We start from the raw sequence: 23,122 nt of genomic DNA on the forward strand, positions 1-23,122 counted from the left end.
GTTCTCCAATGTTTGCTTATGTTTGCCCGCAGAGGAAAGGACGGGCGATTTGACCTTCCACAGTCACTCAGTGACGAGCAGTAGGTGAACCTGTTTGTGGGTTAAAAGCATTGCAGAGCTCACCGGCACTAGTCTGTGCATTACTGAGGTCATTCCCGTCTCCAACCCCTATCACAGGGATGAGTTTAATGCAAAGTAGCAAAGCAGCAGTAGAGACCGATTCAACCACAAAAAACAAGTACAGACACCAGAATTAGTTGAATATAGAACAAAGCATGTTTTTTAGACGTTCTCTTTTTAGAAAATCTTTGGAAATTAACCATTAAAAGGCGGCAAAACATTGATCAACTCACTAGGAGAGAGAGAGAGAGATGACAGGTTAGGGACAAGAGCCAGTCAGAGCAGAGGACAGGCCTGGGTCAATACTTGCTGGATGCTGCTGACACGGCACTGCTCAACACACACACACACACACACACACACACACACACACACACACACACACACACACAGATGTAACCCAAACACACACATTTTCACGTGGGCGTGTACAAGAAAAGATAGAGAGACATCAGACCAATCAGTCAGCAGATGTCAATATTTCAAGAGGAAGAGGAAAAGGAGAGGATACAAGATGCATGTAGGAGAAAGCCGAACAAGCACGGCCGTTAAGTATCCTTTAGAGAGTGAATCAGCTCTGTGTGACACCAGTCCTCCTTTCTTATCTTCTTTATATGCAAGGGAAAAATCTACCGTAATTTACCACCAGACCTGAAAAAAAAAGAAAAGCTAAATTCACCCAAATTGAAACAATTTGGCTCACCAACCTCTGGTTATAAATCAATGCAGTTGAACTTTAATTCACCTTACAGTCTCTATTTCTCTTTAAACTGCTCACATAATTGTTTTACCTTGATTAGTTAAATCAACAGAAAATTTGCAAAAATGGCTAAATTAACTGATTCCAGTATCTTGATATGAATATTTGGTGGTTTCCTTATTTGCCAATGATACTAAACTGAGCATCTCTTGAGAATTTAACTGTTGGTTTGACATGTATTGCAACATAAGATACATACTAAAAAATATATATATTTGGTCTACGGGATCTTTTAATACACATTTGAGTTTTTATATTTTCACTTTAGTGACAATGAATTAAATTCATAAATGGAAGACTAATCACTAATGAAAAATATAATTAGCTGCAGTCTTAATCTCATCGCCTCAGCATGTGTGCGGTTCTGCATGCGCACAAACGTGGAACATCTGGTGACTTTCTCTTTTTCAATCTATATCTATATACATCCCTCTACTAGATTCATCTTATTTATGTTATCTGGATGTGTGTTTCGTGTCTATGAGCCTGTAGGTGTGCATGCATCTCGGTGTGTGCATTCGTGTGTGTGTGTGTGTGTGTGTGTGTGTGTGTGTGTGTGTGTGCGCGCATGAGATACGGGCCTCTCCATCTTTGAAATGAATTAGCGCGCGCTGCCTTATTGAGTGAGGTGCAGTGTTTAAGTGAAACTGATGAGAGATGTGTGAGCAGCAAGGACTGGGCTATAAGTATGTGGCTGGGGTCACAGGTTAATCCCTATTGATTCACTCCACAGTCTGCATACAGCCACACGGGGAGACAAGGGAGGAGAGGCCTGCGTCAGCCGCTGTCGCACAGTGCCGACGCTGGATGGAAATCGCTGCTCACGCACTCTCAGCTACCTGACGCTAAGTAGGGTAAGGACAGCACAATGGAGCAGGATTTGATCTAAAGAGGTAGTTAAACACCTTCTTCTTGGAAAGATTGCAGTCCACGGTCTCCAGAAGATCAATGAGAGATATGATCGCTGGCCTAATTTACACGTGATTAGACGTTTTGTGCATCGGTCATTGTCAGATTCAAATGCTACGCTCGAGCTGTGAAGTCGCAGCGACTCCCGAGCGCATCCCGCCGCCACAGCGTGTTGGAGGAGACATCCAAACATTATCCGGACTGTATTTATAAACAAGCTCTTCACAATCTCGCCCCAGAGGAGGAAAGGTGAAATATTACATTAATATGAACAACTATTAATAATACTCCCCCCCCCCCCCCCGCCACCTTTACCCCATCACTCCTTCTCTCACCATCTCTACCTCCCTTCTCTCTCTCTCTCTCTCTCTCTCTAATCCTATCATGCGAGCAATAAGTGTATGCACCATGAGCACATTTAATTTTTGCGGTTGGTTTTCAGCGAGCCCAGAGGTGAGCCTTAATAAGGATCAATGGCACTTTATCTGGGACAGCACCCACTTCACAGCATGCAAATTACACAGCAACCCTTAAAAAAGAAATGGATTTAATTAAAAAATGTAGAACCACAGGCTCTGGAAATTCAATTAAAGGATTTATGCAAAGGTTGGCTAGCTTTTTGTGTTGCAGTTCCTGCTTATATAATGAGCTTTTCATATTAAAAATCAATAGGTAATCTGGGCTAGGGGATCGGCTGCTTATGTACATTTTTGAAATCAATTTGAAAAATAGTCCATCAGCTCCATGTCACAACAAAGAGGGGAGGGAGTGGGTGCGTGTGTGTGTGTGTGTGTGTGTCGAGGTGGGGGGGTCACAGGAGAAAACGCTCAGAAGCTCTGAAGGTAAGAGAGATGAAGGGCTAAGGAGGCAGCGTGGAAGAGTAGAGGGTAAGTGAGTAAGGACGGCTCCCTGGTCGGTCACTTTCTGGTTCTTTGGCCCGTTCTGATCCCTGATATTAGAGGAGAGAGTCCCCTGGCAGTGAGGGTCTTGCTGGCTCTGACCTGTGGCTCTGGGGTAATTTAGCCCAGCCTCAGCTCACACTCAGCCCAGACCCAGGGAACCAGGCTGGGGGAGACTTCCTAATGGCCTCTCTGGGGTGTCTGGGGCTGCAGGAGCCGGGAGGAAGGAGTGTTTCTTAACAAACAAAACTGTCAAATTCCGTCACAGAAAGACATTTTTTGAAGAGGTGATGTTCACCGAGCAAAAATGTATTAAAAAAAAGAAAAAGTACAATTGCAGCATTAAGCAGCGATACAAAATTACATTTTTACAGGTTTGAAGTTTTGAAAAATGACTTGGTTCAACTTCCTCTGCTTTCAAGACGGATATTGTTCATACCTCCTTCACACTTGTGTTGTATAACTGTACACGGGCAGGAGGGGGAATGACTGACTGCATACAGTAGCCGACTGTCAGCATTTGATTGGTTCTTTATTGATCCAGACACGCTCTCCATCACATCAACTCATCCACAATAAACCATTTACACAGTTTCCCTGTGCAATGGACCGCATAACCAGGCCTCAAGCCATCTCTGTTCACCCACTGTGTGCGTGTGTGTGTGTGTCTGAGCACGTGTGTGTGTGTTTTCTGTAATGAAATGGTATCTCCGTGGACAATAATCCCAGTAACAGGATTGGGCAGGAACACACATGTCAATACAGCCAAATGGGATTGTGTGCTTTTGTCCATCCCCACACCGACCCGTCATTCGCTCCGTCCATCTTCCTCGACGTCTTTCTTCCCCCGTCCCTCCCACACAGGGCAGCGGCAATGCAACACCACGCTTGTTGTATCTAGTTCCTCAAATTCTTGAACGTGGCCTTGAAAAGGATATCGGTGCATCATCAGAGCGCCGCTCCGAGTATGTGAACCTCGCACCACTCGGCAGAATACGTTCTGTCTGCAGGAGAAACCTACACAAGCGTCTCCAGTCAGGCTGGAGTTGCCCCCCCCCTCCTCCTGTGTAGCTCCTAATCATCCAAGAGAACTCTATTACAAGGACCTGGCAGCTCATCTAACCCCACAGAGGAGAACGGGGGGGGTGGAGATTGGGACCTCTGCTCCTCTTTCTTTCCACATGGTTGAGCACCACACACACGCAACACTTGAGCACACGTGCACACTCAGGATGCCTCGCTGTGACCAGAACCCCGAGGTAAAGGTGTCTGCTGCGCTCACACACACACACACACACACACACACACACACACACACACACACACACACACACGTCCGTCATATGTTAATGCCGACGTCTTCGTTGTCGGACCCGTCTATGGGCTTAACCCCACAGGAGTAGGGGGAGAGCTCCTGGACACGGTAGGCAGGGGAGGCGCGACTCACAACAAGCGCTCCTCTAATACGGCCCTGACTGCTGGTGCCTGGTCAAAAGTTCAGCCTGTGCATATGTAAAAAGGTGGCCTGGTGCCCGAGGCAGGATCCTGGGTAAAAAATTCATGCTAAAAACGTTAAGAAGCAAGGGACAAGGCGGGAGTGCTGATGAAACCGCTCCCTCCGGGAATGTCTGATTGGACCAGCGGAGCCTCTTTAGGCCTTCCCACAAAAATCTCCCTCCCCTCTTTCTATCCATTATGGTGGATGATGAGCCGCTGCCCGCACTGATCTGCATCCAGCACAGCACTGTGCCTATAGTTAAGGTATAGATTAGATGAGTGTAGGCGGAGCACAGCTGCTCAGAGCCGGAGGGTACACTGATCTTGAGGGAGCAATCAGTCAGTCAACAAAATGTCACAGGGTCAGCGTTGCAGCGCGACAAGACGGTGACAACTTCACAAAAGGTTACGGGCCAAACTAATAACTGCAACAGTCACTGAAATGATTTCCGTGGCGCTGCACCGCTGGAGTTTTGATTCAAAGTGTACTGTCTAATAACGTGCGCAGCAAATCGTCAAAGGCCCCAAATCTTATCCTGAATTGCTATCCTAGATCAAATAAATCAAGCTGAATCTATGCCCATCAAGTTCTGTGCATTAAACAGAACTGTGATAACGGCTCGCCTCGGCCTCAAACACACACACACACATGGACTCCCAGCACATGCACACGCATTACACACCACTGCAGGCCAGATCATTTAGCGCTGATAGTCACACCAAAGGACACAGGCAAAACGCCCACTCTAAACACGCTGAATTAAAGGAACAGGAGTTGCAGGCCTGGTCGCTGCATCTCTGATACGTAGATCAAGGCGCGCGGGGAGGGGAACATGATGTTAGTGAGAGATAGTTTGGATGATTAAAATGTCATGGCTCTTTATAGATGCCTTTCTCAACTCAGCAAAATAGAATCAGCTCTGTACATCAATAGCAGAGTGGGCCGTGCTCCCTGCTAATGGAGAAGTTTCTTTCCCTTAAGTAGAATCCACAACACAATGGATGCATAGCGGAAGAAGTCTAAATATGTTTTGCTCAATGCGAGCAAAATGCGGCAGTAGAAAGTTTCAGGGTAAAAAAGGTGAAGAGCTGATAAAATAACGCATGAAGCACTATTAATGGAAGTGGGAGGGAAGCATGTACATGATTGGATGACCAAATGTGGTGCTTATGGCCTGACACTTCCTCTGCTTTACTACAAACAATCAAATTAAAGATTTAGGACCACATGTAGCTCCAGGTGTTTTAGTAGCCTCCATATTGTGAATTAATGCGTGTGCTGGTCCATGTGTGCGTCTCTTCTTGCGCAGGGCAACGGCATATCACTCCACCTGTGCTCCTATAAATCAAACCAGTGTCTTAAATGAGAGGCTGCTTATTTGCGCGAGCAGCCACACAGGGGCTTTGTGATTGTTTTGTGGAGTCAACATTCTGCTTATGTTTGCATCCCAGAACAATCTCCATGGATCCCGCAAGCGTACGCAAGCAATTAAAGCGATACCATCTTCATATCCCTGCAACCAATAACTGAAATAATATCACTGTTTTATTAAGCCCTTAATGTGGGGGGGCAGAAGGAGTGAGGAGTGGGGTTTTAAAGAGGGTGCACTTCCAGGGCCCTTATCAACCCCAGATTTAAATAAGAGCAAATGCCCAGCTTAAGGGTGTGCCTCTGTATCTGTGTCTGCGTGTGGCTTTTATCAGACATGGGTTTCGGCTAATCGCTGTGTCAGCACACCAGAATTTAATTACTAGCTCTACCTTTGTCCTTTTAATATTTACTAACATCCCCACTACGTTTAATTAACCACGTGTATGAAAGCCACAGCCCGCGTTCTGGAGGAGAAACCGCTCTGCTAATTGCATCCGCGCGCCCACATCCCAAAAAAACGTAACGCGCTCTTCCCGTAGACACACAAAAAAAGTGTCCTCCGCCGTAGGGTACTTTTTCAAATCTGATTAAAAAGCCTGTTTAAGCAATTTGGGTTTGGCCGAAATGGACACTGTCCAGGTTTGTAGATTGAAACAAGCGAGCAATTGGTGAAAAGGGGCTTAGACAAATGTAACAGAAGGTAAAGAGGGCCGTGTGAAAAGAGAGTTTTGTGATGGGAAAATAGTCATTCGAGGAAATGTTCAGCTTGGCATTTTGCAAAAGGTGCTGAGGAGCAGTTCCCCTCATCGCTCATCGCATGTCAGAGAGAGGGGAGACAAATGACGGCCTGAGGCCTCATGTCTGTCAAACATGATGGATCAGAATAAGGCTTCACTAAAACTCCAACACGCCACCTTACAACACATCACACTTTCCCTTCAGTGCAAACACTAAATTGATAAAGTACGAACAGTAGCTAATGGAAAGATTTAATAGTCAAACTAAAGCATATATTAGGAGGCCGTGGAGCCTAAAGGGTAGAGAGCTGCTATCAATTGAAAAGTCTTACAGAGCAGAGGACACAATATAGACCAAGATAAATCACGGTGTTGGATTTTATCGTTCATGTGCAAGGTGTGTGGGGACATTAACCTCGGGCTCCTTCCGTCACCGTGGACACGCACACGTGGGCTAAGAGTGTGTGTGGTGGTGCGTGGAAGGTCCTGGGTTCAAACCCGACCAGCACCTTTCTGGGTGGCGTCTGCATGTTCTCCCTGTGTCTGCATGGCTTCCTTCCACAGTCCAAAGACACGCCGGATAGTTTAGTTGCTTTGGGGAGAGTGTTGTTTGTCTCTGTGTCAGCGCTGCCATTGAGTGGCGACCGGTCCAGGGTGAACCCCGTCTCTCGACCCGATGCTAGCCGGTATTGTCTCCATCTGAGGATAAGCGGTATAGAAGAAGCTTCCACGCTGCACCAAAGTGGTTACTACCTTGAGAAGAAACTTTAGCGTTTCATATGCTACAATCTTACTTAGAGTAATAGTTAATGTAGATGTACAACACCAACATTGCACAACTAAAAACGCTTCAACATTTGGGTAAAAATCCAAGTGGTCCAATATAAAATCCCTCCCAATCACCATTCTGCATAGCTGTCTCCATCATTGCCCAGGTGAGCAAGTACAAGTACACCCACAGCTCCACTTCAATGACAACGTCCCAATCTAGATACTATAAAGTGGACTGTTAAATGCAAAGGCATTAAAAAAAAAGGGAGGCCGCCCAGATGAAAAGGGGCAGCATTCAAATTAGGGAGACAATACCAGGAGCCGTTTAATCCGAGGGCGATTCTGACTCCTGGGCCATCACACTAGAGAGTCAAATTTTATTGTGCAAAATTAAGCTTAAACAGATAAAAAAAAGACAAAGGTCCCTCCAGCACAGCACCTGAATCTCTCAAAAGCAGCCTGCAAGGACATTATGTCTTCAGTATAGTAGTTAAGCCAGCCTGCTGATAATGCATCCGAAAATATGCGGTAATGAGTTCTCCTGATGCGGACGAGTTAGATGGTCAAGCACATTTGAGACGGAACTTATTATCTTCTTGTTTGTGCACCGCATTTACTGTAACGTGATAGTGGCGTCATGCAGGATCTGGAACATCGCCTACCCTTGTGAGAGGATGCCTCTCAGAGTTAAATAAACAGTGACAGGAGGAAGAGGAAAGCAGACCGCAGACTATCTCTCTATCTGTGAAACCCAGACTCTCTCCGTGAGCCCTCAGCAGATCAACCCCTCTCCATCCTTTTCCTCCACCGGGAACGTGCCAAGACAAATATATAGGCTGAGTAAAGGAAACATCAGCGCCAGAACGAAGATAGTAACACCGCATGTGAAATTTCCTCGCTTGCTTTCCATGTAGAACATTAGAACTTTTTTTGTATTTTCTGCAGGCATCAGTCAGGTCTTCCTACCGTTTGTGCAGTCACACGGATACATAACATTTCCAAACAAGTTTGGCCCCTTACCATGGACTTGGTGAAAGGTCTGGCCAGAGAGAAGAGGAAGGTCATCAGCCACCAGCTCCGGTGAATGGAGGTGTACATCATGTTCCCAGGGTGCACTGCGTTGGCGGTGACACCGTGAGGGGAGAGGCGGCGGTGGAGCTCGTTGCTGAAGAGGATGTTGCAGAGTTTGGCTCGATTGTAAGCCAGCATGGACCAGTACTCCTTCTTCTGGGGGGACAGCAGGGCCAAGTCCACTTTGGCACAGGAGTCTAACAGGTCTGTGAACCTGAAACATAGTCCGGATTAAGAGTAGTTAGAGTGGTTGTGTGTGTGTGTTTGTGTGTGTGTAGGCCTTCTACGGACAGATGTGTGGTGCAGGCTGAGTACAAATCAAAGACGTGATGTTCTTTAATTGCCTGCGACAGAGCTGTTAAACTCCAGATGTTAGACAAGGCCCCTTAAACATTACACCACTCGTTGTGTTATTATGCAGTCACGCAATAACATCACTATACAAAAAAAAAACTGCACTCCCTGAGTGTCGCTGTGCGTGTGGGAGAAAAAGAGAGGGCTCCAAACCGGTGGAACACATCCTACATATTAATCCAGTCATTAGAAATCAACCAATCAAAGTGTCTCCGGGTTTCCTTGTTGGGATTTTACAAGCTCGCTGCCTCTTGTTTACTGTCGCCTTCTGCAACATCCTTGCTCGGCTAAATTACAACATCTGCAGGCTTTTCATTTCATGTGCTGCAACTTCATAACTACTTTAGCAAGTAGAGGTAGATAAATCAAATTCTTGAGCACCGAATGCTTTTTTTTGCTACACAATGTGTTCACGTTTCACTGAAATCAATGAATAAACCTGCCAGATAGGAAAATAGAGATTTTGGTGAACTAAGATATCTCGTATTACATCTCTCAGAGGTCATTTTATGAAGGGTATCATCACCCCTTGTTTGACCCGATCAGATGCCGTACTGGGGAAAAGTAAACCTGTACAGGACCAATTCCACTGTAAGCCCCTGTGGTGGAAACTGATAAAGGGTCCAGCCATTTCCTGCGTGTCCGTCTCTCCCATCCCTGTCCCTTATGGGTCAATGCTTTACCAGTAGACAAGGGGCTTAGGGAATACAATATGCTGCCAGGTCAGGGGTCACATACTGCTTGTGAGGGGAGGCTAAGTGAATAAGCGGGAAATCAGCGGAAACTGAAAATAACACAAACAAAAAAGGGGGCACCTTCAAAAGATGTAATATAGGTCTGGAATGAGGTGGACAGAATGGAAGATGTAATGTGAGATATTGTCTATTTTCGCTGCTTCTCCCCCTCCGTGTAGTCCGTGTGTAACTGACTCTCTCAAGCCCGCGCCTAAGCCCTCTTTGAAGGGGTTAAAGCCACGGCTGCTCGGAGAGGACGGGAGGAAAGGTGAGTGTTCGTGTTGGGCAGGTGGAGGGAGGAGAGGGGGCAGCAGGGAGCGACCTGACCATTTCTCCCCTTTTCCGTTTCTTTAAATCGCACCCACCGTTTTTTATGCAGCCTGACAGTTTTCACCCCACAAAAAAAATTGTGTAGGCGAGCATCAATCCAACGCTGTCAATACTCCCTTCATGACATGCTTTCTCTCAATAAGCTTTTTCTACTCGCTCTTCCTCTTACTTTTCCTACAGCATGTAATGGCGCTGTGACCCCAAGTGAATCTGAGTGTCAAGTCGCCCCCCCCCCCCCCCCCGGTGCCGCTGTTCTCTCATGCATGGCAGTCTGTATAACATAACTCATACGAGGGCCCCCGTAACAGTGCCAGCGTTTGATCTGCTAGAATAACTCTGCGTATGTTCCCCTTGTCTCAGGTCACTCTGCCGAGCTCCAATCCATCACTGCGCTTGGCCGTCTGACTGACTGAGGACTGGATCAATGTCGCGCACACACCCACGGTGACTCTGAAGCACATGGCTCAAGGCTTGGGCTCACCGATCGCTGAAAGACATGGTGCCTGAGTACTGAATGACAGGAAAAAACCTCTGGATTGGAGTTAACAAAAAGTGGACGGCAGAAGAGAGGAGAAGAAGGGAAAAAGGGGGCTGAGTCAGGGGGTCAGACAGAACGGAGCAGATACTTGATCAAAGTTAATTTTCACTGATAAGTCCATCCATCATGTTGATGATACGTTTAATTCCGAGTGACGGCACGCGGAGGGAAATGAGTTTTCAGTGAGTGAGGCTGTCATGTTTGACAATGTGCATTAAGTCCAAGCTTTTAGTTTGTGATGAAAACTCGCCAGTGTAGCGGCTGGAACTGCATGACTGGAGATGAGGAGTTGTTGACTAAAATATGGTTTAACACTGTTTGGTAGAAAGGGAGGGGAAGGGGGGGCGTGTGGAGAGGTACTGTATGCTGCTCACATTAAAAACCTGCCAGGGGGGCTCATGTCCGTTATGGCAACCTGTTATCACACCCTCTTTTAACTTTCAATTAAAGCAGAACTAATATTAAAGTATATTGAGGTGCTGTATTGGATCTATACAATCAGCAGTGTTCACTGACTGTCATGTCTGTCTATGGTCTCCGGTGTGATCTAATCTTAAATTAATGGAGGGTTTGATATAATATACATAGCTTGGCCACTTCATTCTTGAATGTTTTGTCAACCTGGTACGATCATCAGTAGAGAGAATTATACCTTGAGAAAGACACCTAAGAGTATTGATACTGAGAGGAGTTAAAAAACAAGATTCCCTCAAAATGGAAAAGAGGTTTTAGGGAAACCACAGACAATGTTATGCAAGGATTGCATAATCAAACCTTTGAATTTGTCTTGCATTGTTTTTTCATAAATGCTACATAAGGCCAGTTCTGCAGGAGCTGAATGCAGCCTGTGGAGACTTATTTTGTTCTCTATATTCTGAGTGCCGCTGCTAAAACTTTGCACGGCTATGAGTGTGGGGCTTTGTCTCTCCACACACCTCGGTGCAACTGTTGGCATTTACTCCTTCACGAGTTCATCACCACTCGTTTGTTAAAAGGAAATAATGGGAGTAAGCGGCAAACAGTCTGTAAAAGCGACACATTTTCCTCAAATTTATCCCAATTCGAAGTTTATGTGGACAAATACACGTTTGGAATGGTGACGGATGGATATCAAAAGAAGCTTCAAAGTGTTAAATTTAAGGACGCCATCTGCTGTGGTGGAAGGTGGTAGAATGAGCGGCACCGGTGTGTCTCATGGACGCACACATGCACGTGGATGACACTTTACACACTCCCCACAGCGGCTTTCACGCTGTTCCACTCGTCCACAAGTCGCAGTAACACATCAAGATGCGCAGCAATGCACCAGAAAGGGGAGGGGACACCGCGGACATGGATGCAAATAATGCAAGTTTTAAAATCACCCACAAGCTCACGTGAAGCACTTTGTAGGAAGAAGGGAATGTATTTAACGTGGTTGTAATACCTCAAGGATACATTAAGCGTGAACAACATTTTATTTCTTTTACTGTAATGATTTAGAATATAATTGAACTTGAAAATTCTTATCAAAGATTCTAATTCTTCTGCAGCAATAAGTCGTCAACCCTTTCTACCTCACTAGTGTACCTGTGGGACTCAGACGTTACCACCACCACGCGGGCGGGGGCCGAGCGCCGCAGCACGTCCTCCAGGCCCTGGACGAGCAGGAAGTGGCCGAGGTGGCAGATCTGGAAGGTGGACTCCAGGCCGTCCTCCGTCAGGATCCAGGGCTGAGTGCACACTGCCGCATTACACACCAGGATGTGAAGGGGCCTGCGGGGGAGGAAGGCAGAAGATGAAACTGGGTTTGATTTTTGTGTCGATTATTTTTTTTTAAAAGGGGAAAAACGTAGACGCCGCAGCAGCATTAAAGAAGGATTCTTTACCGTATTGGGCTGAACAGGAGGTAAGGAGAGAAGCAAAGGCAGAGAAAGGAAACAGGGTGTCTTATTCCACTGTGCGGTCGACTTTAGAGGTCCACAGAGACACAGCGTCAGTAATGCTGATATGATACAGAGGTTTCCAGTGCATCTCCCCCATTGCTCGACAGGTACTGTAGATACCGAGTGCAGCTGGCTGGGATTCAAGCGCGGCAACAACATTGAAAAGCAATCTGCAACCGTTTCAACACGCGAGGGTGGCGAGAGTAATGGGAGTTGATGAAGGCTGTGTGTAACTACTCGGAGTAACCGAACCCACCAGCACCTCGACTCGGAGAAGCTGAGCGGAAAACAGCCAATCAAAAGGAAAACACACACACAAGTCATGATATTAAAAACGAGACTTAATTCACATCGGAGAGGAAAATAAAAAGCACTTCCATTTCTGCAGACTCCGTGTGGGCGAGTGAGTAACAGTCGCTGCTCGCGCGCGCCAGTAAATGGAGATTGCTGGATTGGTCAGGGCAGCGAGAGATCCTTGTCGGTGACAGCGTCGCTCCAGCGAGCTCGAAACCACAGTATCACAGCCGAACAATCCAAACACACCCCACCAATTTTTAATTTCTTCCATTAGAATTAATTATGAGGCCGAAGGCAATTTGTGTACCCTGTGTTTAAGACTGCCTACTGGATTAATTAAAAACTGGATGCTGGAAAATTAATGTGTGAATTGTTATGCCGTGCTATAATGAGCCATCCCATGCTATTACATAGGAGTGTACTGTACGATCACCTTCAGGCCTCCGAACACACAAGGTTCATTAAAGAGCACAAACCCAGTCACAAGTCAACTTGGGGAATGCCGACCACAGCACATTATCATCAGAGCACGCATAAGCAGCGGGATATTGAAATTTCTCCGCCACAATAAAAAGAAAAAGGACGTCTAACGTAACGGCGTGGCAGAAAGAAGTGAAAGGAATGTAAATAAATGACCTTTGTGGCCTTCAATTAAAGCTGGTAAAACAAGATTGGGTAAGACATCGCAGTTGCTGTGATGTTCTACTATCAGTTGGTTGCTTTGAGCCCAGCGATCCCCCGGTCTAATAGTGTGAAGTACAGTAACATTGTGCTCGACAAGGCAAGACTCTTTAGGGTCCGTTAGCAACCTGCTGGCTTGAAGCCGCACAATAACACCACGCCTGTGAACTCTTGACCGAACTCGTCAACCTTTCGCCGTAGCCTTCGTTTCCCGCCGGCCATTCTGTCAATTCTGCCGGTTTGTATTCAAATTTGGTTTGTGTTTTTTTTTTTTTGTGACCTCACACTCGATTCATTGGAGCATTCGCGATCAAATACTCCAATAACCAACTTTTTTCTGTGGGCCGGTGGTGCGATTTCCCCCACGCAGCTCAGATGGGCCTCTGGTGAGTCTGTTTGTAATGTAGAAGACCTGTTAATTCAACTGCCCACCAGTTAGTCCCTCTCTCATAAGCGCAGGTCTAATGAATGTCTTTAATGGGCCTATTGCCGTGTACCACAGTCCCTCTTTCCACATTAGGACCTCACACAACACTGTGTGCGCTGTGCAATCTAAGTGCTGGTCAAACGAGGGTGTTAACTACCAAACAGGGAGACATCACTTTGTATATTTACTTTAAATAACCCCCATGGGTATGACCCCTGACCTCCATTATAATGTGGGGCAGCAGGAGGAGATTGCCTGTGTGCGCTGGGCTCAGACTCCTGGTCATTAACACTGCACTTTATTGGCTAAAAGTAAAGCGGCACAGGCAACAAACATATGGATATGAGCCCCCTTCTCCTCCTGATCCATATTCAAACTCACAGCAGAGGTGAAAACACACCACAATCTGACATCTGTGTTTCGGTCAACATGATTCAAAGCATGTGTGTCCATACAAGCTCCTGTTAAATATAATATGTTTGAAATTAGCACAGGATAAATGCATTTAAAAATAAAAAAAATCACAGGCGAAAACAAATTGCACGTGTTAATTACGGGCCGTTCAGTAGAAATTGTATTAGGGGCGTTCTGTCAACACTGTCCTCCATCAATTACATCCCAATGAAATTCCACTGCGTTCAACAATATCAATATCCAGGTAATTTCATTTCAAAGGAGAGGCAATTAAAGCAAAATCGGGGTCAATGGAACACAAAGCAGCGTGAAAGCCACTGACTAAAGCACTTAAAAGCAAGGGAGTGAGAAACGAGAGAAGCGAAAGAAAAAGACTCTGATTACATTTCACCTGTCAATGACACGCTGCAGCGGCATTATTGTGCGTGTGTGTGTGTGTGTGTATGAGTGTGTTTGGTCTCCATGTGTTTACAAAACTCTGCGTGCACGCGTCTCCACACGGAATTGTACGTGCGTGTTGTGTGCGCGCCCTCTCCTGCGTGTGTTATGCCTGAAGACATACGTGCAGTAATAGAGTGGCGGTAGAGTCAGACAGCTGCCCAGTGCCATTCACAGCTCAGAGCTCCCAGCCTCCACTCTGCTCTGTTCGCCTTCTGATGAGAATTAATGTACTCTGACGTCCCCTGGGACCCCCTCCTCCCCCCTCCCAACAGCACGGCTAATGAAGAAATAGAACCTTGCCAAAATACTGAGGGAGAGAGACGGAGGGAGGGAGTAAGGAAGGGGGAGCAACACAGACAGAGAGAGACAACACGAGGGAGAGCTCGACGCAGATAGAAACATTTCAAAAAAGGAATATGCAAAAAAAAATAATAAGTATAATATCCTGCAGAGTGGATGGGAGGGGTACGTGGAGGAGATGGGAGGGAAGGATAGGACACAGGGCGACGGGAAGCCACCGCGAGATTTGGCTGCGACCCAACACACGTGTCCTGAACGGCCATTCCCCGCCCCAGGGCTGCTCCGGGCAACGACTGCCCTGCCTCTCCCCAAGGGGCTCCCCCGACACCATCACCGACACACCCACACAACGGCGGGTGGATGAGCCGTGTGGATGACCGAATACGTGACCCCAAAATAGCAACTGAGCGACCGACCGCGGGACGCACGGCACATGCGGTAAGAGCTGACCACCACAAAACAAGTGCCGTCAAGTCTGGAAGTCTGTCCCCACCAATGTCAAGCAAATCGACGCGAATACATCCGCGTACTCCAGGGAACGTGTCCATATGGTGTCCATCAGTTCGGCCGTCCTTAAAGGATGCTGGATGTGGGGGGCAGTGGGGACAAATGCATTGGGCCTGAACAACTAGTTTGAAGACCAGGAGTCTGTTCACAATGGAGACGGCGAGTGAGCTTAAACCCTCAAAAAACGTCCGAGGATGTTGGAGGGACCAGGCGGATTCTGCTTCCAGTTCAAACACACCGTGCACCATTACATAGAGAAGTCATAGCGGTGTTCACCACACTGTTGTTGGAAAGGTCTTACCGAAACATGAGTAAATAATCTAATGAATGGCAAAGAAATATCCGGTGTAGAATTGTAAAATTGTTGTGTTTAACTCACAGTTTCCTGGCTTTGTAAGACTCCGTAAACTCCCTGACACTCCGGAGAGAGGCCAGGTCGCACATCATGGCTTCCACCCGCGCTTTGTGCTGCAGAGACAGGGAACATAAAAGCGTGGATTATTACCAAGCCACGGGGTCAGAACCATTCATTTTGTTCATAAACAAACTTCACATCACATAAAAAAGAAAAGAAAAATTATTATCATGACGTCCAGGATCAACGGATAAAGCGGGTTAGACAGGCCTCCTCTGTAAAAATACAAGAGTTTCTTAGTGTTTTAATGGTAAACAATAACTGTTCTTCTGAAGGTTTCCATACTTTATGGTTTCATGGGAGGAAATGATCTTCTTCAAAATCAAGACTCCAGACTGTAAAAGAAATGTGCTAGTTTGTGAATTTATGATCGTGTCCTATAGATACAATTAATGATACTGATACTGTTACATTCCCTCAAACCGATACAAAAATGCAAAAAATGCTGACACGTGGTCCCAATCCTGTCTAAAGACCCGCGAAGAACTCTACAGTATAGCTTTAGACTGTGTGTGTGTGTGTGTGTTTGTGCGTCTCATCTTACACCATATGTCAGGAGACAGGAGGACAGGATAGCAGAGGAGAAGAGAAAGATAAATGACTGCAGAAGTGAATGCATAGCTGCATTTACACACCGAGGAAGAGGGGCTAAGTATTCATTATCCTCTCCATGTAGCGCTCTGCTGCGGGCCGAAGGCCTCAGCAGGGACGCATGCAGGCCCGAAGGAGCACATCTCTTTACTAACAGAGTACGTTCATGTTTATTTTTGTCCGTGATGAAGTACGTCGACTTAGACCCTCCTCCCCTGGCCCCCGCCTGCCCCTTCCCGCAGTTCTCTACATCTTTATCAGCAGAGGCCCACCTCAACACACAACTACGGTTCAATCTTCCTCCTACACGTGAGCCCGCGCAGGGGCCCTCGGTGCACGGGAGCGTGCAGCGTGAACCAAGGCGGAGAGTGTTCCGTTCGGACTAACGGCCCATTAGACTCATCCGTCACGCTGGAAAGGGAGAAGGAGGGAGGAGAGATGGCTCCCGGGACCCCCGGCGGGGCTCCGAGTTTAGCAGCACCGGGTGCAGCCCACCCCCCCGGCCTGCTGCCTCTCCCCTGCGTCCCTGCCGAGCGCCGCCAGCTCACATTACACCCCCCGCAACAGTGTCGCCGCTGCACCTCTGTGAGGCCTTTTCCCCGGGTCCGACCGTCAGTCTGTGGGCGACGTATGGGATTGTCTTTCCTCTGCGTGTGTGTCTGTCTCCACAGAGTTAAGTGTACATGACAGCCACAGCAAGGACGCTCCGCGGAGCAGTGAGCACAAGGAACATAGGAAAAGGGTTAAGCGCTCCTTCTGATGGAAATGTGACTCTTCAGGCATTTTACAGACACCCTAACTGCCTCCGGGGCATATTTACATGCATACACAGGAACACACACACACACACACACACACACACACACACACACACACACACACACACAACAAATTCAGTGTTGTGACTCAAGGGTAAAACCACGCTATCACACCATTATCTATGCCTGAATTATTCTCTTGATGCTACTCAATACCATTATATGGATGCTTTTACAAAGCATGAAAGGGCTGATTATAGCTATTATATTATACATATTATAGGGTACCTGCTTATATGATCTGCACAATGCAGTAATCACAGGTGAGAGGAGACAACTATCTAATATAATGACTTGTATGTGCAGCATTTAAACTCCCGGCTACTTTTACACAGTACAAAGAAATGTAGATGAGGCAAAAGACAAATCAGCTGTGGATGAACTTTTCTGTCCCAGGCTATTCAAACAAGTGTACGATGGGCGATGGGAGAAAGGTGCACCTGGAAACGGTGGGTGAAAAGTTGTTATTTTGCAATTGAGAAGAGGCTTCCAAACAAGGTCAGAGAAGGCAGCAGCGTGATGATTAACAGGTCAGTATGAGGCCTCAACAGGGCGGCCCTCCCTGAACGTATGACCAGCAGAGAAGATGAGAGCAGGTGTCAGCTTGACGAACACGTATCCCCTGCTCTAGAGACACGGGGGGGGGGGGGCGATGGAGTAATGGGAGACCAGAGGTGGGGTTGAAGGGGGGTGGGGGGCACTGGAGCAAATCCAGCAGGGAGAAGGTGAGCAGCCGGCCTGGCCGCCCATCTACCCTCCCCCTGCGGATTGCAAGTCTTGCGAAGAAAATAAAGTTTATTGCCTGGAAAGAGGGGGGGGGAGCATGTAAAAAGCATTAAAGCGATGGAGGTGAACAATTAGACAGATGGCCAGGTTTTGGAAGGAGAAGAGGGGGGAAAAGGGTAGAAAAAGAAGGGAAGAACGCACGGACGCAATCGTTCAGGGTTTTTACGAGGACCCCGACAACTCCTGGTCTCTTCAAGGGCGAAGGAAAAGTGAGAGGCAGCGAAGCCTCTCTGGTTAAATCCGCCGTAATCGCTGAGTGTGCAGCGCCACAGAGCCCGGCTCGGGGGTGACAGAACCTATCGCCCCCAGCTACACGCAACCCATCGCTCCCTCCGCATGCAAAAAAAAAAGGCCAATCGTGAATGAAACGCGCGTCGCGTGTAAACAAGCTCAGCGGCTCGGAGTCCAAGAAACTGCGGCAGGCCGCGCGGCCGCCCACGCGGCGGGAACCGGCAAGGTCGCCGTGACGGGAAGCGCCGCCATCAGATCCCTCGGCCCTCCGCTCTTGAGCTGGCGGTAACATGACAACGACCTCTGCGACTTCCACCGGGAGGAGGTGAAGAAGGAGGGAGGGGACGAGGAGCGAGGACGCAGAGCAAAGGTGCTGCGCGAGTGGCGGAAGTTGGCCTCTGCAGAGGTTCTCCGCGTCTCCCCCGGGTGTTTTCCACGTGTGTTGGGGAATGATATGTGGTCACCGCTGTGGAGACGGAGTGGGCGGTGGAGAGTGGGGGGAGGGGCGGGGGTCCCTAATACAATTATAACTGGGGCCATCCAATCCAATAAAATGAAGAGGTATTAGAGCAGGGGAGACCCATTCTGTTCAATAAGACACTGGAGCACTCTACTAACTCTTAAAACACACACACATGTAGGCATACTCACACACACACACACACACACACACACACATACGCAGGTCCGCACTACGCTGACCCCTTTAATGGCGTAGCAGCCACCCCTAATGGACGCAAGCAAGTGGAACCGCCAAATAATACACTGTCTTAATGCACTCGGCTCAATCTCATCCCCCTCGCTCTCCTTTTCCTCCTCAGCCTTCCCTCTCGCACTCTGACCCCCCGTTTCCATCTTCACTCACCCCATGGTGCCCTCTTACCACCTCAACTCATCTTATGGATCACCCACACTTAAGAAATCAAAAGCACCCCCCCGTATGTACAAAACACTTACCCTGCCGCCTGCCTATAGGATGCTCAACGAGCCGGTTGCTCTCTAGCGTTCCGTTTGAATACCTGGTATCGATACGAGACAACTGTCATGTTACTGTCATGGCTGCGCTTTAACCGGCAGGTGGGGCGGTGAGGTGTCGTAATGGCGGTGAAAGTGAATGAGCAGGGACGACACCACTTGAAAAGGGCACCTTATAAAAGCAATTAGAGAAATGACTTTGAGCCCCTCTTCTTGCTCTGTGGATTAGAACGGGCCTCGGAGGGAGGACCACAGAGGAGCTCAGATCTCCGTGACCTTGTCCGCAACACGCCACACTAAATTAGTCATCAGCTTTAAAGACCGCATTTTATCAGAGATATATTTTTAGCAAAAGAAAAAGAGAAAGGGAGCGTGTGTGTGTGTGGGGGGGGCGGGGAGTGGGTGTAGAATATGCTGGTCGTAAATCATCCTGTCACAATTATGACGTTTGTTCATAAATACCAAGCAATCTCCTCTCCACCTGGCTAAGTCACATGCGCTCGTGCTTATGCACGCACCGCGCACCGACAGAGGAGTATGGACACGCGCACACACATCACGTGCGACGGACGCACACACGCACGGCACAAATAAAGAAACAGACACATCTGCCTCTGGTCTGAGAGTTGACCTCCACACACACACAGACAAAGACAAAGACAGAAACATGCATTCACGCTACTGACGCACGAATGAACGCCCACGCCACATTACAAACACACAAACAAACAAATGCACGCGCACGTAGACAGCCACTTTCTCACTGACACACACACACTGCAATTAATAGGGAGGCAGGTCTCTGGTGAGGACGGGAAAGTGCCTCTTCAGCACATACAGTACAAGCAGAATATGCAATTTCCTCCAGTTAAGTCTGTATTAAATTGATTTCTTCTTTCTCTGACACAAACTAGTTTTTTTTTCCCCCCCTAATGAAAGCTGGATAATCTACAGGTTTTACCTTTCCTGAAATCAAGTTACAAATCAAGCAATTGGAGGGGCTGATACGGGAAAGGTGAAGAAAGGACATGGAATGATTTTCCAGATGAGAAACATGGATGAACGAGGCCCATACGTGCCGATACTCTTAACAGAGACATCGCTCTCACACACTCTCTCTCTCACACACACACACTCACACGAGAGAGGCCAGGCCGCGGTTAAGTACTTGCCGACATTTACGTTCAGTTATGTACTGAGGTTTTAGCAGGCCGTATTAGTAAGCGCTGCATTAATGACTGTAATTAATGAAACACGGTAATTAGTAAGCACTTCAATTAGTTAATCGCTCACTCAGTCAGACGGAGGCTGCACAGAAACACTGAGCATGCTGAGAAAAACGGAGGAGGGAGGACTTGACAAGGAAAAAGGGGAAATAATTACAGGGACAGTGAAGGGAAAATGGTTTTATTCATTTTAGCAAATAATGGTATAATATATAAATACTCCAATTATTCTCTTAAGAAATGTAGTTATCCAAATATGTTGGTGAGAGTTAACAGCGGTATGTACTTCAAATGAACCAAAAGTAATCATTATGCAGACAAAACGGCAGTGTTACATTATATTGTATAATTATTATTATTGATGGTTTAACGTGAGCAGAGTCTTCATATCGAGGTGATGCAATTTTTACACTATATACTGCTGTGTTATTTATTTTAAACTTTAGTGACGTATTTATATTTTAACAATCATTCAAAGCTTTCAAAATCGTGGTCTGAAATTAAAACGCGGTGAAATAAAAATAACATTTTCCCTATTTTATGGTGGAATAGTGTATGAGTAGAATAATTGATTCATTTTTGGTACTTTCCACCACATGTAGTTTGTAATTTACTGTAAATTGGAAACATTATGCAAAAAATATAGTGAAAATAAAAAATAAATCATTTAGATTTTTTTTAGAAAGAAAAACATTTCTAAGGAGCAGGGAGGAATGAGTGTGTCTGTGAGTTATAGGAAGTTGTAGCTCGAGGTGTCATCAAGCCTTTTATTGGCGCACTTTTGACAATCTATTTTTTTACCTTTAAGAAGAGAAACAGTGTAAAAAGAGAGAGATAAAAAGAAAAGGGGATGGAAGGAGGGTGTGAGAGCCCGAGACAGAGACACAGAGAGAGAGACAGAGTCTCTGTCTGTCTGTCTGAAACAGAGACAGAGACAGAGAGAGAGGGGACGGAGATGGGAAATGAAAAGGACAGAGCGGTCATCATAATTGCAGAGTTTGCTTTTCGGATGCAGACAGACCAGGGCCGTGGGGCCCGAGGCAGATATCAGATTCTACACAAACACACACACACAAACATACACGTGCACCCATCTATACAAACACACACACACACACACACACAATATTCCACAGCCAGCGGGTGCAAGTGTGACTTTAGATGGTGACATCCAGCTTCAAATCCTAACGATGTTATTTTATAATCCCGCCCTCCGTCGTTCTCTTTCTATCAGTGTGTGTGTGTGTGTGTGTGTCTCCACTCCTGCCTCTGCTCCACTTCTCCAGTCCGTCGTCCAGCGCGGAACATGATCGGATTTACATCAAAAAGTGATGGAGATTTAAATAATGTGTCTATGTTCTCAGAAAGACATTAAGAGATTTTCATCTTCCTCTCCTCTTCCTCCGTGTCTCTTCCTCTCCATTTCCTCACCCTCTCCTATCTCCCCCCTCATCTCACCCTCTCCATCTCTGCCAGATTCGCAGACACTGCACATTCCCCCTCGTCTTCAGTGTAACCCATACCACTAACAACCGGCATTTTAATGCAATCCATATTGCTCCCTAATATTTCAGATCTCAGAATAAGCGCGAGCAATTACATATTTACACCAAATTTATTTTGCCATTCTGCACGGGGACTTTACTGACTTAGATGCAGATTACGCCATGGTGAGACGACGATAGTCGGAGGGAAAACTCTTGCATTTATTCTGTGCAACGCAACTTTCCATCTGCAGCGTCAGCAATAAAGCAAGTACAAAAAAATAATGTGTTCTTTTCAAGTATCTCGGTAATGTGATTGCTTTATCTAAACCTGCTAGTTTTACACTGTTTAATTTCTCCCGAAACACTTTGCATCATCTCCGTGTCCGCAGGGCCGGTAGAGTCGCAGGCGCACTCCGCTGAGGCGCGTTTACACATATGTACACTGTTGTTAGCGAGCGCGCGTCGCTGTGCAGAGATGATAAATTAAGCCCCTTTGATTTGGTTAGCAGAGCTCTTTTTGTATCAGCTTCATAAAAACATAAGCATCACAGAATTGAATAAGAAAAGAATCCGGCAATTAAGAAACATAGAGGCCTTTGATGTGAGTAAGTGTATAATAGGCCTTTTGATGAGGGAGTGTTTTACACTCCGCAGGGTCTGGTATGCACTTTGATTAAAAGCTCTTTTGTTTGGCAATATTCTAAACTGCTTACCATTTTCCATTGTCACAATAGTTTAGCTTGGAAATACAAGAGATTGTGCCTTTTCTTCTCTTCTCTGGGATAAATTCGCTTGTTTTCTGTTACACAATTGAACAATCGAGGACGAGCGACCTCAGATAAAAAGTTTGAAAAAGAGGAAATAAATGGCCAACAATATAAAGATACAAAACAATGGTAAGAATTATTATTATTCATTTTTCATAAAGACATTAACCAGTTGTTGAAGCACGATTACATGATCGTTCCCGGCTCTGGATAAGGTCACGTTGTCTTCTTCTGTCTTGCATTCTTTTACAGTGTGACACGGATTTGAATAATAGTATTCTCATCATGCATCTTTAGCCCCTTGTCGCCTGATAATAGCCTGAAAGACGCTCGTTGAACAATGTAATGAATGCATCCCCGTGACCTCAGCAAAGGTCGGGGGTCAGCGAGCCACGGATTGTCAACGGAGCGCAGGCCTGACAAGAGGATAAATGATGCCTTGTAAACAAATTGAGTTATTGCTTTAATTCATGCAGTCTGATTAAATTTGCAGGGAGACAAGTCCTTCACGAGGGAACAGAGGAGTGCAGGAATGGCGGCGAAGATGAAGAAAGGGAGGGGGGGCGGGGGAGACAACGGGAACGTGGACACGCACCTTCTCCCTCCATCAGCCCGTCCCGCTACGTCTCCGGCTCCACCGAGGGACAGTAACCGCATTAACAATCCCCGGTCATCTGACAAGACTGCGGGCCGCAGACAGCGAGTCTTCCTTTTGTCTCCCAGCTAAATGTAATCAGGTTGT

At 46.7% G+C, this 23,122-nt stretch overlaps 1 protein-coding gene across 2 annotated transcripts in view; it reads right to left on the reverse strand.

The window, feature by feature from the left end:
• The window catches only part of LOC120809749 (WW domain-containing oxidoreductase), a 131,511-nt gene that overhangs the window by 85,004 nt on the left and 23,385 nt on the right, over nt 1–23,122 (reverse strand). For both annotated transcript variants that reach the window (XM_078082677.1, XM_040163783.2), the window contains exons 6-8: nt 15,464–15,552; nt 11,662–11,847; nt 8,086–8,350 (exon numbers count right to left, since the gene is read on the reverse strand). In XM_078082677.1, the coding sequence (XP_077938803.1) occupies nt 8,086–8,350; nt 11,662–11,847; nt 15,464–15,552 (540 nt within the window). The remainder of the gene's footprint in view (nt 1–8,085; nt 8,351–11,661; nt 11,848–15,463; nt 15,553–23,122) is intronic.

The sequence above is a fragment of the Gasterosteus aculeatus genome, chromosome X, assembly GCF_964276395.1.
Source record: "Gasterosteus aculeatus chromosome X, fGasAcu3.hap1.1, whole genome shotgun sequence".
NCBI lineage: Eukaryota > Metazoa > Chordata > Actinopteri > Perciformes > Gasterosteidae > Gasterosteus > Gasterosteus aculeatus.